This window comes from Cricetulus griseus, chromosome 7, assembly GCF_003668045.3.
Source record: "Cricetulus griseus strain 17A/GY chromosome 7, alternate assembly CriGri-PICRH-1.0, whole genome shotgun sequence".
Classification (NCBI taxonomy): Eukaryota; Metazoa; Chordata; class Mammalia; order Rodentia; family Cricetidae; genus Cricetulus; species Cricetulus griseus.
The window spans coordinates 3,653,200-3,666,520 of record NC_048600.1 but is presented as its reverse complement, the minus strand read 5'-3'; the positions used below and the strand labels follow the sequence as shown (position 1 = coordinate 3,666,520).

The following is a 13,321-nucleotide window of genomic DNA, read 5'->3' as shown; positions in this document are numbered from 1 at the left end:
TACTCTTTAATACTTTATTTTTAAATATGTTTAAAGTAATACAAGTGATACACGAATAAATCATTGCTATAAAGTCAAATGTGCAAAGTAAATACTAAGAGTTCCCCTCCCCCATCTTCTCATCCTTCTCCAGATAGGTAACCATTGTTAATAATTTGGCATGTATCTAGACCTTTCCTAAATGAATGTAAAAGGTAATTTGATTTTTCACCTCCAACACTTTGAACCTTAGTTCAAAATACTATTTTTTATAATTCTTCCATACAAGGTATATTCCATACAAAGATTAATAAATTACACACATTCACAAGTCTAATTAATATTGTATTTTATAACCCATTTATGAGGACTGATCGATCATATTAGTCTTATTTGATGTGGCTGTCTTTTGTACTGTACAGGAAAGTAATCTATTTAATCCTTTATTTTCTGATTTTCCTTTAGACTGAACAATGGCTATAAAACCAAGTTTGTCTAGGGCACCCTTAAAGTCACACAGTCACAGAATTTTTAAAGTAAAGGAAACTTTGTGATAATCAACCCTAATTTCTTATGAATAAACTGAAGTCTAAAGAACCAAAATTATGTATCTGGCTAGTAGTGATGGTAGGTAGTAGTAGTCTGTCAGTGTAATATGCTACTTGTTCCATTTACCTAATCATATACCTTTATCAGTGGTGCTACAATGGTTAAAAAACATTCCACCATCTACTGTAGGTAGCACATAGTTTCAATTAAGTGGTCTAGCTTAAACTGACACCTAAAAGACCCAGTTCTAAAACAGATACAAAGTATACTGAGTCAGCAGGATCACTGCTGAGCAATTTACAAGTCTCAATAATGGTTTTTTGTTATTGTTTTGTTTTTTCAGACCTAGTATCACTACTGTAGTCCTGGCTGTCCTGAAACACACAGAGATCCACCTGCCTCTGCCTCCTCAGTGCTGGGATCAAAGGTGTGCACCACCATACCCAGCCAAAGTGATGTTTGATGAGAAAGTTTAACATTTTCAAATGAGCTATAATGTATCAATTGAGGGTAATCATATTGGTAATTTTATCACATATGCAAGTAGGAAATTAGAAACATACCTCTTACAGTTCCAATAAATTCCTCCATTCTTTGTAAAAGGTCTGCATCTCTTTCAAAGTCATAAAAATGGTGCTCCACCCAGTGCCGACACACATTTAACACTCTGTGGCATTAACACAACTGGATTACATGGGGTCTTACACTGAGTGTACACATGAAACAAGAGCAGCCCTTACCAATAAACAATCTACTAAAGCTGATAACTCAGAGAAGACTCTTAACTAACCCACTTGGTCTGCCTCCTTCACCTGACTTAGGACTTTAAATGCACATTGAGAAGCTGTGGTTTCTATGAGGCCACGCCCTCACTACTCACCGCAGCTGGACAGGCTGAATGTACTCCTTTCTAAACCTCTTCAGCTCTGCACTCAGTGGCTGATCTCCATTTTCTAGAGCTATTCGATCAGCTTCTGTTGGCTCAGGCTCCGGAATTTCAAATCTACCATGAAACAGAAAAAAAAAAAATTAATGAAAATATTGTATCAAATTCAGATTCACAAACTTTTATTTATACTTATCAGTATAATCAAGAGACTACTATAAAAATTACTACAGATATACAAGGCTTTTATAATGTAAAGGCTGATTACATTTTTTTAAAAAGAAGTTAATATTGCCAACAGAGTTAAAACTAACTAGAAGCAAAATAACAACACATATAAAGTCTAAAACAAATGGGACTAATGTTAATTTTTAGTCTGTAGATTACTCTAAGGGTAACTAGTGCTTGAAACTTGATTGCCCTTTGGATAGATGAAAAACATTTTCCTTGATAAAAGCATTTGCTCACTGACAAGATTCATTTTTATTCAATATGTAGTATATTTGAAAATTTGTTTAGAACTTGTGAAGCATTAAAATCTGAATTTCTAGTGTGTCATTATTTTAAAGGTGTGGTTTCACGTAGTTCAGGGTAGCCTTGCACTCCCTATGTAGAGTCAAAGATAACCATGAACTCTGATTCTGTTGCCTCTACCTCCCAAATTCTTGGATTATAGGCTTATGTTTAGCCTAGAGTCTAAATCATACATATTTATATATTATTTAGTTCTTTAAATTTGAGCTGGGAATACTGCTTAGATTGAACCAAAAGCCCATGGCTCAATCCCAGTGTAGCCCAAACCCTGAAAAGTTGTAATTTTAAATACTAAATAAATGAGAAAAAAAAGAGAGAGAGAGAAATCTATTTAAATAATCAAAATTAGCATGGTTTTGTAAACCCAGTAGTAGTTTTATCTTAAACTCAACTACAGTTACACTTATTGCAACATTTTTAGGAAATATGTAACTTAATCCTTTCCAAATCAAAGAATTCAGACATATAAAATGGACAGACCGTTCTATTATAAGATTCAGTAGTTCTTGAGGTTTGCAAAAGGATCTGTATGTTGTAAGAAATGTCCGAACAAAATTGGGATCTGAAAAGGAAAAGGAACAGTATTAAAGTCTCAGGTAAACAATGATTAAAACTATTATTTTCAGTTTCAAAAGAGATCAAAGACTCAGTCTCAAAAGCGCCCAGATATTGCGAGGTGTTGGTGGCGTACGCCTTTAATCCCAGCATTCAGGAGGCAGAGGCAAGAGGATTTCTGTGGCTGTGATGACAGCCTGATCTACAGAGTGAGTTGCAGGACAGGCTCCAAAGCTACACAGAGAAACCCTTTCTTGAAAAAAACAAAATCAAAGCAAAACAAACAAACAAAAAATGCCCACATGTTTTACCCATATATGGCTTTGAACTTTAATGTATTGATACCTTTGGTGCCTCCTAAAGCAGTGGCTTTAGAAAAACAAAAACAAAACAAAACAAAACACTGATTGTAAAATATGATCAGCTGATTTCTTTTCCTGTCTCAAATTTATCATTGGCAAAGGAATGTGCAATGGAAAAAAGCAAGGACAGGGACTTGAACCAGGTTCCCTTTTGCTGCTAGGATCTCAATGTGTCACCTGTTGGGTCACCTACCTAGTAGAGATAGCAGTAACAATAGCCTGTCCATTTCCTGACATCACTTTAATTAACTATGTTTCCTAACTTCCGGTAAATCATGTTAACAGAGCAAAGAACTAGAAACAGAATCTTACAGAGTAGTAGGGTTAGCTAAGTAGTTAATGGTTTTGATTGCCAGAGGCCTTATTTTTAACTGCTAAAAAAGGGTCAAACCCCTCTAAGCTATAAAAAAGACACGAGATGGCTCAGTAGGTAAACGTCCTTTGCCATACAAGCTTGGGGTCATCGCATCCCAAAAGCTGTCCACTCACACACACACACACACACACACACACACACACACACACTGCTTGTGCCACACTCATGAACATGTGTGAACAGAGATCTTGTTTTTACTCTTTCTAAGCCTGTCATTTGAAGTAGTTACAATAAAAGTTCAAAGTTCAGTCGTAATAGCAGGAGGCTGCAACCTCTTCTTCAAAGGTCCACTGTGCATGCACATCTCCATGGGGTAGAATGGAGGTCATCGAGTCTCGTCACCCTCCTAGGCTTGCCTCCTCCAATCTCTCCTTGATAGCACTCTCCCAGGTTAGGAGAATGGTAAAGATGCAGGCCACTGTTCTGGGCATAAAGAAGGCAAAGGCCCTTTCTCAACATTCACTCTCTAGGTGTGATGGCAGAGGCAGAGGCAGAGGCAGAGGCAGAGGCAGAGGCAGAGGCAGAGGCAGAGGCAGAGGCAGAGCAGAGGCAGAGGCAGAGGCAGAGGCAGAGGCAGAGGCAGGCATCTCTCTGGGAGTTTGAAGCCAGCCAGAGATATACATAGTAAGACAATCTCAAAAAACCTACCCATACTTAGTCCTGAGTCTTTAAAATGAAGGGAGAACATCAGTTAACATTACAGACACGGGTAAATTCTGATCATAAATTCACCATTGGCAGTAAATACCTATACCTTATTGATTATTTTATAACAAGTCTTTTATTACGAGGTATAGTGAAATTAGTATATATTTAGAAAAGTTTTACTTAAGTTGATTCTAAGAAGCACCCTAAATTTAGCCTTAAAATATCACAGTAACTTTTTACCTAAAACTCAAGTTCATAAATTTGACAAGATAGAACTCTGATCTAATCTGTTGGTATACACTATCATCAAGATAATAAACTGACTTAACTATCAAACAGCCCTGAGTTGAAAACATTTCATTTTTTTTCAATTTGAAGAAAAAATTATAGAACAAAAGGATATTATTGTGGGAGTCTTTTGCTTTGAGGCAGGACCTAGCTAGATATCCAGGCTGGATGGCCTTCAACTCACAATCTTCTTGTTTTAGTCTCCCAAATGCTGGGATTACAGGTATGTGTGACCACACCTCCAGCTAATAAATTCTTTGGTTTTATTTAGTGTTCCTTCCTTTAGTTTATCTCCTAAAGCTAGAATGGGTTGCTGATAAAAGTAATTTTAAATACATAAAATCTTTTAATAATTTCCTTTCTGTTGGTATTGTCTTCAGTTACAGAGATCCTCAGTTAAAGACTAATGTCTCATCCAGAAGAAAAGATTTAAAAACAGAAGGCTGTACGAGATTTTAAAACTGAGATATTTATCGGTTCCATCACAACCCTCCCTTTCAAGAACCTTCTTCCTGTTCTGCAAATCTATTTGTAAGGTGAGGCTTCTCAAAATAGCATGTGTTCAGGAAGCAACAGCGACAGCCACAGTTGAGATGCTTGGCTGTCCCTGCTGGAGAGAGCCGTGTATCCTAGATGAGGCCTTTGAGCCTCTCTGGCTGTGTTCTGCATTGAGAGTGTGGACCCACTCCTCAAAACACAGGTTTATTTCAGGCTGATGATCTAACATCCACATTCAGAACCATTTCTTCTCAAATGCCACCCAACATCAGGCTAAAATCTGTGGCTTCAGACAGAAGAGAGCAAGTGCTAAGTGAATTAAAATGTTTTAAGAAAAGCATGGCTATTTTTTAAAGTGGGGTCTTCATCACCTTAGGCCAAATCTATTTTAGCCATATCTTTACTTTAGTAACCAATGATAATATTGGGAAAGGCATGCTGTGCCTCCATGCCACATCAGTTCCGGATGCCCATATGTACAGCCCCAAGAGAGTGCCCACCTACATTTGTGTCTTACAGTTTCTGGGAGGTGAGTAGGTCAGGAGAACTATAGAAGAGAAACTGTGATCCCTGCTCTGGTGCTCATTTCTCCTAAGCCAGACACCTCCCCAGATCAAAGGATTCCCATAAGCCTTACCTAGCTGTGAGATCTAAAAATACAGAATTTACCAACCAATTATAGTGTCAGCATAGAAGTTCACATAAATGATCAGATAGGTTGCTGTCTTAAATGAGGAGTCCAGACAGGAGTAGCAGATGCCCTTCCTAGGACACTGTTCAGAGAGGGGCTTCTGGTGCTGGCAGGTGGAGTAAATACCCCGCAGTAACCACCGCTTTAGTGTGCTCTTATGTGACTGAAACTTAAGTTTGTTCTTATCTTGGCTGGAAGCTGAAAGCAGCCTTGCCAAAAAGGGAGGGTGGGGTGTATGTGGAAGAACTAAAATACTCCAGGAAAACTGGCAAAAGCTTAAGTACTAAAAACAAAAACTAAAAGCTACCCATATTCCCCTGCTGATTTTAATACACATACACACTTTTATCTAAAGCAATGAAAAATTCCTAATGAACAACGAACTTGTTTTGAGAGGATTTACCTGCATTTTTTTTTTTTTTTTTTTCCTGGAGACAGGGTTTCTCTTTATTGTTTTGGAGGCTGTCCTGGAACTCTGTAGACCAGGCTAGCCTCAAACTCAATTTACCTGTATTTTGAAGTTTTATACAGAAAAGCTATATATACACATTCCAGAAGCTATTTTTGTTTCTGTTGCATTGATTTCTCCATGATTCAAACATGTACTATGCCACATCAATCTTAGGAGACCTTTATGATAATGCAAAGACTAAGTTAATCTGATATAAAAAACCCTGAGCAATAAGGGCAGATTATAAAACTTTATAAGAAAATAAAGCACCTCCTTCCATGCTTTGATAAGGCAATGATAAGAATTAATACTCTGCTGTTTGCTTGTGCCACAGTTATGTACCTCCTCATATTCTGCAACAATGTTTCAGAAACAGGAGACAAACACAAAAATAACAATGTCAGGCAGAGTTTGGCTTTAAGGTACAAGCACAAGAAATACTAATAGAAAAGTAGCGCAATTTGATATTGTCTTCCAGTGTGTAAACAAAGATTACTCTACAGACATGTTACTCAGACATAGCCCCCTACCAGAGAGAACATTCTTCTTACTTTTTTTCCTGCCATGTTCATAGCTTCTCTGCCTCCTCCTCTCCATACCTTCTTTATACAAATACGGCATAGGTCCACGTTTCTTCAACTATAAGCTGTGGTTATTTTTGTTTTTTGTTTTGTTTTCTGAGATGGGGTCTCATGGATCTCAGGTTGACCCAGAACTTACTATGTACTGAGGATGACTTTGAACATCTAAACTTCCTGCCTCTCCCTCCTGAGTGCTACAGGCAGAGATGACAGGCATGTGCCAACATCAGTTTATGAGGTGCATGCCATGCTGGAGACTGAACCCACAGCTTCATGCATGCTAGGCAAGCATTCAAACAACTGAGCTACATCCCCAGACCATGGTTACTATTTTTTGCTGGCCTTCTAGCTGGACAAATCTTTGTTATTTGGTGTACAATTTTTCAAAATCATCTGAACTTCAAGTATTATCTATGTGTTCAGAATATAGCATATTAGATTTTAAGTCATCAATCCTCCTCCTGTCTCTAACACTTGACATTTAGTAATGGCAAGGTCATAAGATTTATGAAATATTTAGTATATTATACATCTATTTATGAAGAACACCCTTCCCCCATCCACCATAGTGGAACACTGTTAATCAGGATGTCTGCACATGTGATAATACTCCCTTTTAATACAGCCATTTAAAACCTCAAGAAACAATAAGCTCCTCAGCAAGGACTTATAAACAATCACTTTTGAATTCCTTAAAAAAAGGAAACAGACGCTATGCTGACGCACAAACACTTAAAAAAATCAGGGTTTAAAAATAGAAGAGCACTGCCCTATAGATCAAAAATTGTTCAGAGGCTTTAAAAGTTAAACACCTAAACTGAACTTATGCAAGATACAGACTCAAATCTAATGCAGAATTCTGAACATATGATATGTGAGTGCCAAGATAGCAGTAAGTACATCAAAGAAAAAGACCTTAAGTTTTCTCAATTTTGTCTTCTGCAAAAGGAGTTGACCACATAAAGGAAACAGTTTCCCACCCTTTAATGTGTTCTGGATTATTATTATCCTGGCCTCAGTGTCATCCCATTTTCTATCATACATGGTCAGACTAACAGACTACCACCAACCATTTTTGTACCGGTGTTGCTTTATCTCATAATTAGTTGCATTGCATTGTCTACAGCAGCTCTATGGTATGAACTTCCTGCTTTCCTTTCCCTTGTGACACTGCTTTGTGATTACTCTAGGGTAAGGAAACTGTCTCTCTGTATCACTGCCAAATGTAAAATAATCCACCCAACTGAGTAGGTTTCCTTCCAGAACCCACGATGAATTCCTATGTCCAGAGACACTGGGGATGAAACAAAAGCTATAAATTAGGTTCTATATCAGACTATCATCATTCATGTATGTCACCCACATTTTAACTCACCTAAGATATAAAAGTCTTTTCCCAGAAAGCTTTCCATTTACAGAACCAGTTATTCTGATAGCCCAATGGCTAAGCTTTGTCAGGAAAAAACCTGGGGCCAACACCTGTAACCAATCCCAGCACTCAGGGGGGCTGATGAACTTAACGCCAGTCTGGCTACCTATACTCCCTCAAGAACATAGAAAAGTAAATGAAATGACGGGGCTAAGGGTACAGACTAGTGATGGAATAGTTTTCATGCCCAGAAGTAAGAGATGGCAGGATCTAACTGCAGGCAAATTCATAATACTCACAACTTGTTACCTATTTCAATGAAAACAAAACTGTACCTCTTCATAGTATACCTGTATTTGCCCCAAATGAATAACTATCATGAGTAATTAAAACTCCATTTGTTTCTATTATTAATCATGTGTAACTTTTAAATGCATGTTAAAGTAACTTTTAGAAACTCAGTTTGAAAGTGTGTCATGGACATATATTCGGCTGATAAAGGAATTAATTTCTAGGCTTCATTCTGTAATAGATTTCTAGCAAATTAAACAACCCTTAGGAGTCTTGGGCTTCTGTTTATAAACTGATGGTATGGACAGCTCCTGGCACTTCAGGCGGATAGCCCTCATTTGTAATTTATTGTTGTAACATTTGAGAAATCAAGTTAGCTGAAGCCAACTTAAACCTGACTTAATCTTCTGTAAGCCAGTTTTCTCTTTTGTTTTTCAGTATGTCTGAGCAACTTATAATAATCCAGATGATGTCTAAGTGCTGTTACATCGTTAAATTTCCTCATGTATTATATACAGTGCCTTTCACTATATAATAAAAAAGTGAGTTACTAATTTTAACTTTTGTTTCAGTGTAGCAACACCTGTACTTCATGTTCTCCAACAAAAACACCTAATAACCAACTAACCAAATCAAAAAGCCTTTTTTTTTTTTTTTTTAATTTGGGAAGACTGAATAAAAGGAAAAATACCAGACTTAATGTTTACATCAAGACAAGTGATAACTATATCTTCTGTCATTGTAGAGAGAACTTATTATACATTCAGCTGGAGGAGACCTTACAATACTGCTTTTCTGTCTTACAAATCCCTGAATGACTATCAAAAGCACATTCTATACTGACCATAGTACATAAAAAATGAACTCTATAGAGTAGTTGGTCTATTAAAAAAATTCTATACTGCAAGTAAAAACTTCAGTAAACAGACATCAAAGAGTGGCTAGTAAACTAATAATTAATAGAAATTTCATGTACTTCAAGCTCAGAACTCATCAAAGTTTCTGGTGGGTTCTAGTTATACCGGTCACATATTATGAACCAAAACATTCAATTAAATTTTAGAACAGGGCAAAAAATGTCAAAAAGCATAGTTATAACATACTTTTTTTAAAAAAATACTGGATTTAAATTTTTTTAACTTTAAAAAGTGAAACAGAAACTGGAGAGAGAACTCCAAGGTTGAAAGCACTGGCTGTTCTTCCAGAGGACCTGGGTTTGATTCCTAACCAAGTCCTATCTATAACTCCAGTCCCAGGGGATCTGACACTTTCTGGACTTCACCAGCACTACCCATACATGCTGTATAGACATACACATAAAACTTAAAACAATACTTTAAAGAAGTAAAATAATCTCATTAGGTTAAATTTCAGTAAACTTAACTTCATCAAAATTGTATAAAGTTATAAATTTAAGTGTTATATTAAGAAAGACCATAGAAAACATTATGTAAAAGCTATAAGCTGACAATAGTCATCAGATATATATGATTCTATCATGGTAAAAATAGACTTTAGTAGCATTGTACACATAAGGAATGAAAGTTGCTGGACCAAACGAAACCCATTAGCTTACAGAAATATGCTTAAAAGTATACTCATTCAAAATAAAAAAAAAAAAGATTTGTCAAAATAAAAGACATAATTTTTCAGAAAACAAATATTTATTATAGTTTATAACTGCTAGAAATCAATTCTGTTAAATGCATCAGTTAAAAATGTACAGAAATGTTTTAAAAACAGATTGTAGATTTCAGAATATAGAAATCAGTAACAACTGACTTTTGCTAGAAAAAAGAACAGCTTGCTTTACTGGGTCTTCAGTGATCACTGACTGCTGTAGGGAAAATTAAACTGTCCTTAATAACCACATGTACATAGTCTAAGAATACCACCTCTCAAAAGCTACTCAGGGACACAGGATAGTCCCCTTGACACTGCAGTATTACCACTCAATTCAAATGTTGATTTTTCACTGTGACTTATATAGTGTTTGCTTTGTCCTTTTCTTAAAAGACAAACAAACAAACAGGATTGAGGGTAAAATGAATAGGTTTTAAATTCACAAGGATTTAAAAACAAAGACAATGGGGCAAGATAAACAACTTGAACTTTTGTTGTCAAAAAATTAAAGAGTATTTTAAATCCAAAAATCTTGGGTTAACAAAGTATTTTTAAAATTTTATAATTTGGTTGTTGTTGATTGTTTCCTTTGCTTTTTACTTTTCTTGAGACAGGGTTTCTCTGTGTAGCCCTGGATGTCCTGGAACTCGCTCTGTAGACCAGGCTGGCCTGGAACTCACTGGGATCCACCTGCCTCTGCCTCCTGAGCACTAGGACTAAAGGGGTGCACCACCACTGCCTGGCTATAATTTTAAACAGTATACAGAAGGTTGATGAAGATCAAGTAAATAGATAGGTCGTAATAATTACTGAAAACTGTAACTCTTAAAACAGCTTTATATATGTAGAAAGAGAGGTAACCTATTTATCTTTTATATAACTACAGAGCAACTTAAATTTTTTTTAATATTTTTTTTAAATTTCTGAGTAACAAACACTGCGTATAGAAGTGTCTAGGAGACAATTTATAGTAAAACTGGAACCCCAGGTGAGGCTTCTCTTAACATTCAGCACCTACCACTGGATAATACACGTTCAGAGAAGCCAAAGCATGGCAAAACTCACCTTTGGTAAATGCTATCCATTTACTATGGAAAAGGCCTCAAAGATTTACCTGTTAAGAGTCCAAATAACTGAAAGCAAAACTAAACTCTAGCTTATCTATCCCAGAGATATGTGGATAATGGCATATATTATTTTATAAAGTGGTTTGAGAACACTCATAAAAATACTACTCAAATTTAATTTCTCACTCTTTGGTAGTTCTCAGCCATATTGAGTTCTGCTTGTATATTGGATAAATTGAATAGAAAAGCCTTGTTAAATGCTATTCAGTTTTCCTTAAGTGAATAAACAAATTAATATTTTAAAAGGCTAATCTTACTAGCACCAGGACACCTTCCAAAGGAAACAGCGGACCCACTTATAGAACTTAAAAAAAAAAAAGGGAAAATATTTTTCTCAGAAGCATACATTTCCTAAAAATAGGAATATATTTAAGTGAGAAATATGGGAATAGAGGTTAATTTTCACATTCAGGTATTTAAAAATACCATATTATGAATTATACTGATTTTAAATCACACATGTCTTTTAAAGAAAATTTACATTTATATTTAAATAGCTTTCACATTCAGTATTTCATTTATGCTTTTTTTACACTAAGGTAGCTATTTGGATGTTAATTTTTGAGATGAGAATCTGTGGTTCTGAGACATGAAGAGACAGAGTGTGAGTTCAGTGCTGTCTACTCCACCACAGTGCTAAGATGTGACAGTGATCAGACGCCCCACTGTGCCAGATCATATAAAACGACTCACATATGCCCCTTACCTCTCAGCCACTCTATGTAATCTTGCCTAGCATCTTTCTAGGTTGTTCAGACTGGTCTGTCTTTAAAACCTGCTAAGATAAAACTGCATAAATAACACTAAGAACAAAATACTAAAATTGGTTTCCAGATTTCCTTAATATATATAGGAATGGAGACTAAGAAAAGGCAATACTGTATATATTTTTTGCAACTAGCACAATTTTGATGATGGGTGAATATTTAAAATTCCACATAGTTTGTAACTCAGTTATAGAATAAGAAAAGCAGTACACAGGGGCAGAAACTTTGATACACTAACATTGATAATTCATCCTGTTCCTACTGCTTTTTACCAGGTAACTTTTTTCTTTCTAACTATGATTCTAGGCTTAAAATGATGGATGCAAATATGGTAGAAGTAGTAAAGACTTCAAAGAAATAGGGTGATGGTTTAGTCAAAGCTTCTCTATCGGAAGTCTTGGCCTTTTGTGAGTTTTCTATTGAGGCATAATAAACCAGTCAGCTTGAGCAGAGAAAGACAATAAAAGCTATTTCATGTTTCTTACCTGCGTACATATGGTATGTAAGCCTCTCGATCAGCTTAATCACAGTCCCTGCTTTGATAATTGGAATCCCAGCCTTGGGCTGCACGTTCTCTTCAAACAGAATATTCTCCTCAGAGTCTGGCTCTGCAAACCTGTACACATCAGCACTAGGCAGCCTCATCTGCTCCTCCTTCTCTTCCTGAAGCATCGTTACATCGAGCATTCGCTCCAGGGTACTCCGGTACTGCAAAGATATCAGTGCTGCCATCCAGTTGTTTTTCTCTTCAGCTGACTTGGCAGAAAATATAACACTATTTCCATCTTTCAGAATTATTTCAAAAGCATGCTTGTATTCACTGGTGTCATCTTTATCATTAATTTGTACCTTTCGCATAAAAAACTTTTCTTTAAGACGATATTCTGCATTGCTAGCACCAGGAAGTCTCGGCTGCCCATGATTTGATTTACAGCAAATCATTAAGCCATCGAAGAGAAATATGTGTCTCTCATGCTTGGCTCCTACACGTGTAAGAGTTCCTTCCATTATGAACTCATTGCAACACTGTCCAATGTCTTTCCCCTCCCAACCATCAATATTCTTCTGAATCTCGTTCATTTTCTTGATTGCTAGTTGTTTCCCCTTCATTTGCTGGCTATAAAATCGACATGCAGACTCACTGGGTAAAGGAAGAGACACTATTAGTACAGAGACAGAATTTACAGTTCATGCAGATAAGGTGGCAGGGCAAACTAGAACTTTAAACATCACTGACATGTGCTTACTAATTCCCTAAATATATGTAATTATACAACTCTAGAAATTAAAATAGCACAGAAATATTTTCAGAGTTATAAAAAGAACAGTGATATTCAACTATATAGATTCACGTACAAAATGATTATTTCTGCCTGAGTACTAAATATTTAGAAAGACAGATCAAAAAGTAGCCCAATACAGTTAAAAAAAAAGTCCTAAGAGATGAAAGTAAATTCTAAGTATTTTTAAAGGAACAAGACCCAACGATAAAAGCAGACAGCACATTATAATTAGGAAAGTGGAAGGTCTGCTTTCTGAATTAATGTCTCAAGTTATATAATCACTAAACTAAAGAACACTTCTAATTTGACTTTGACATAACAATGTCGCTGGTGTAAATCTACCCGGTACATTTTGCTCTGTCTCCTTCAGCTCACCCGCTGCTCCTCAGGAGGTCTTGTCTGGGAGTATGCAGGGAAAATGCACAAATATGAAAGGTTTTTCAAACAATAACAAATTCTCCTG

At 36.2% G+C, this 13,321-nt stretch overlaps 1 protein-coding gene across 1 annotated transcript in view; it reads right to left on the bottom strand.

Annotated features, from left to right (window-relative positions):
• Window positions 1–13,321, bottom strand: part of Sos1 (SOS Ras/Rac guanine nucleotide exchange factor 1) — an 83,842-nt gene that overhangs the window by 25,101 nt on the left and 45,420 nt on the right. Inside the window, exons 10-13 of the mRNA XM_027425997.2 lie at window positions 12,061–12,716; window positions 2,429–2,510; window positions 1,409–1,531; window positions 1,092–1,195 (exon numbers count right to left, since the gene is read on the bottom strand). Coding sequence (XP_027281798.1) covers window positions 1,092–1,195; window positions 1,409–1,531; window positions 2,429–2,510; window positions 12,061–12,716 — 965 coding nt within the window. The remainder of the gene's footprint in view (window positions 1–1,091; window positions 1,196–1,408; window positions 1,532–2,428; window positions 2,511–12,060; window positions 12,717–13,321) is intronic.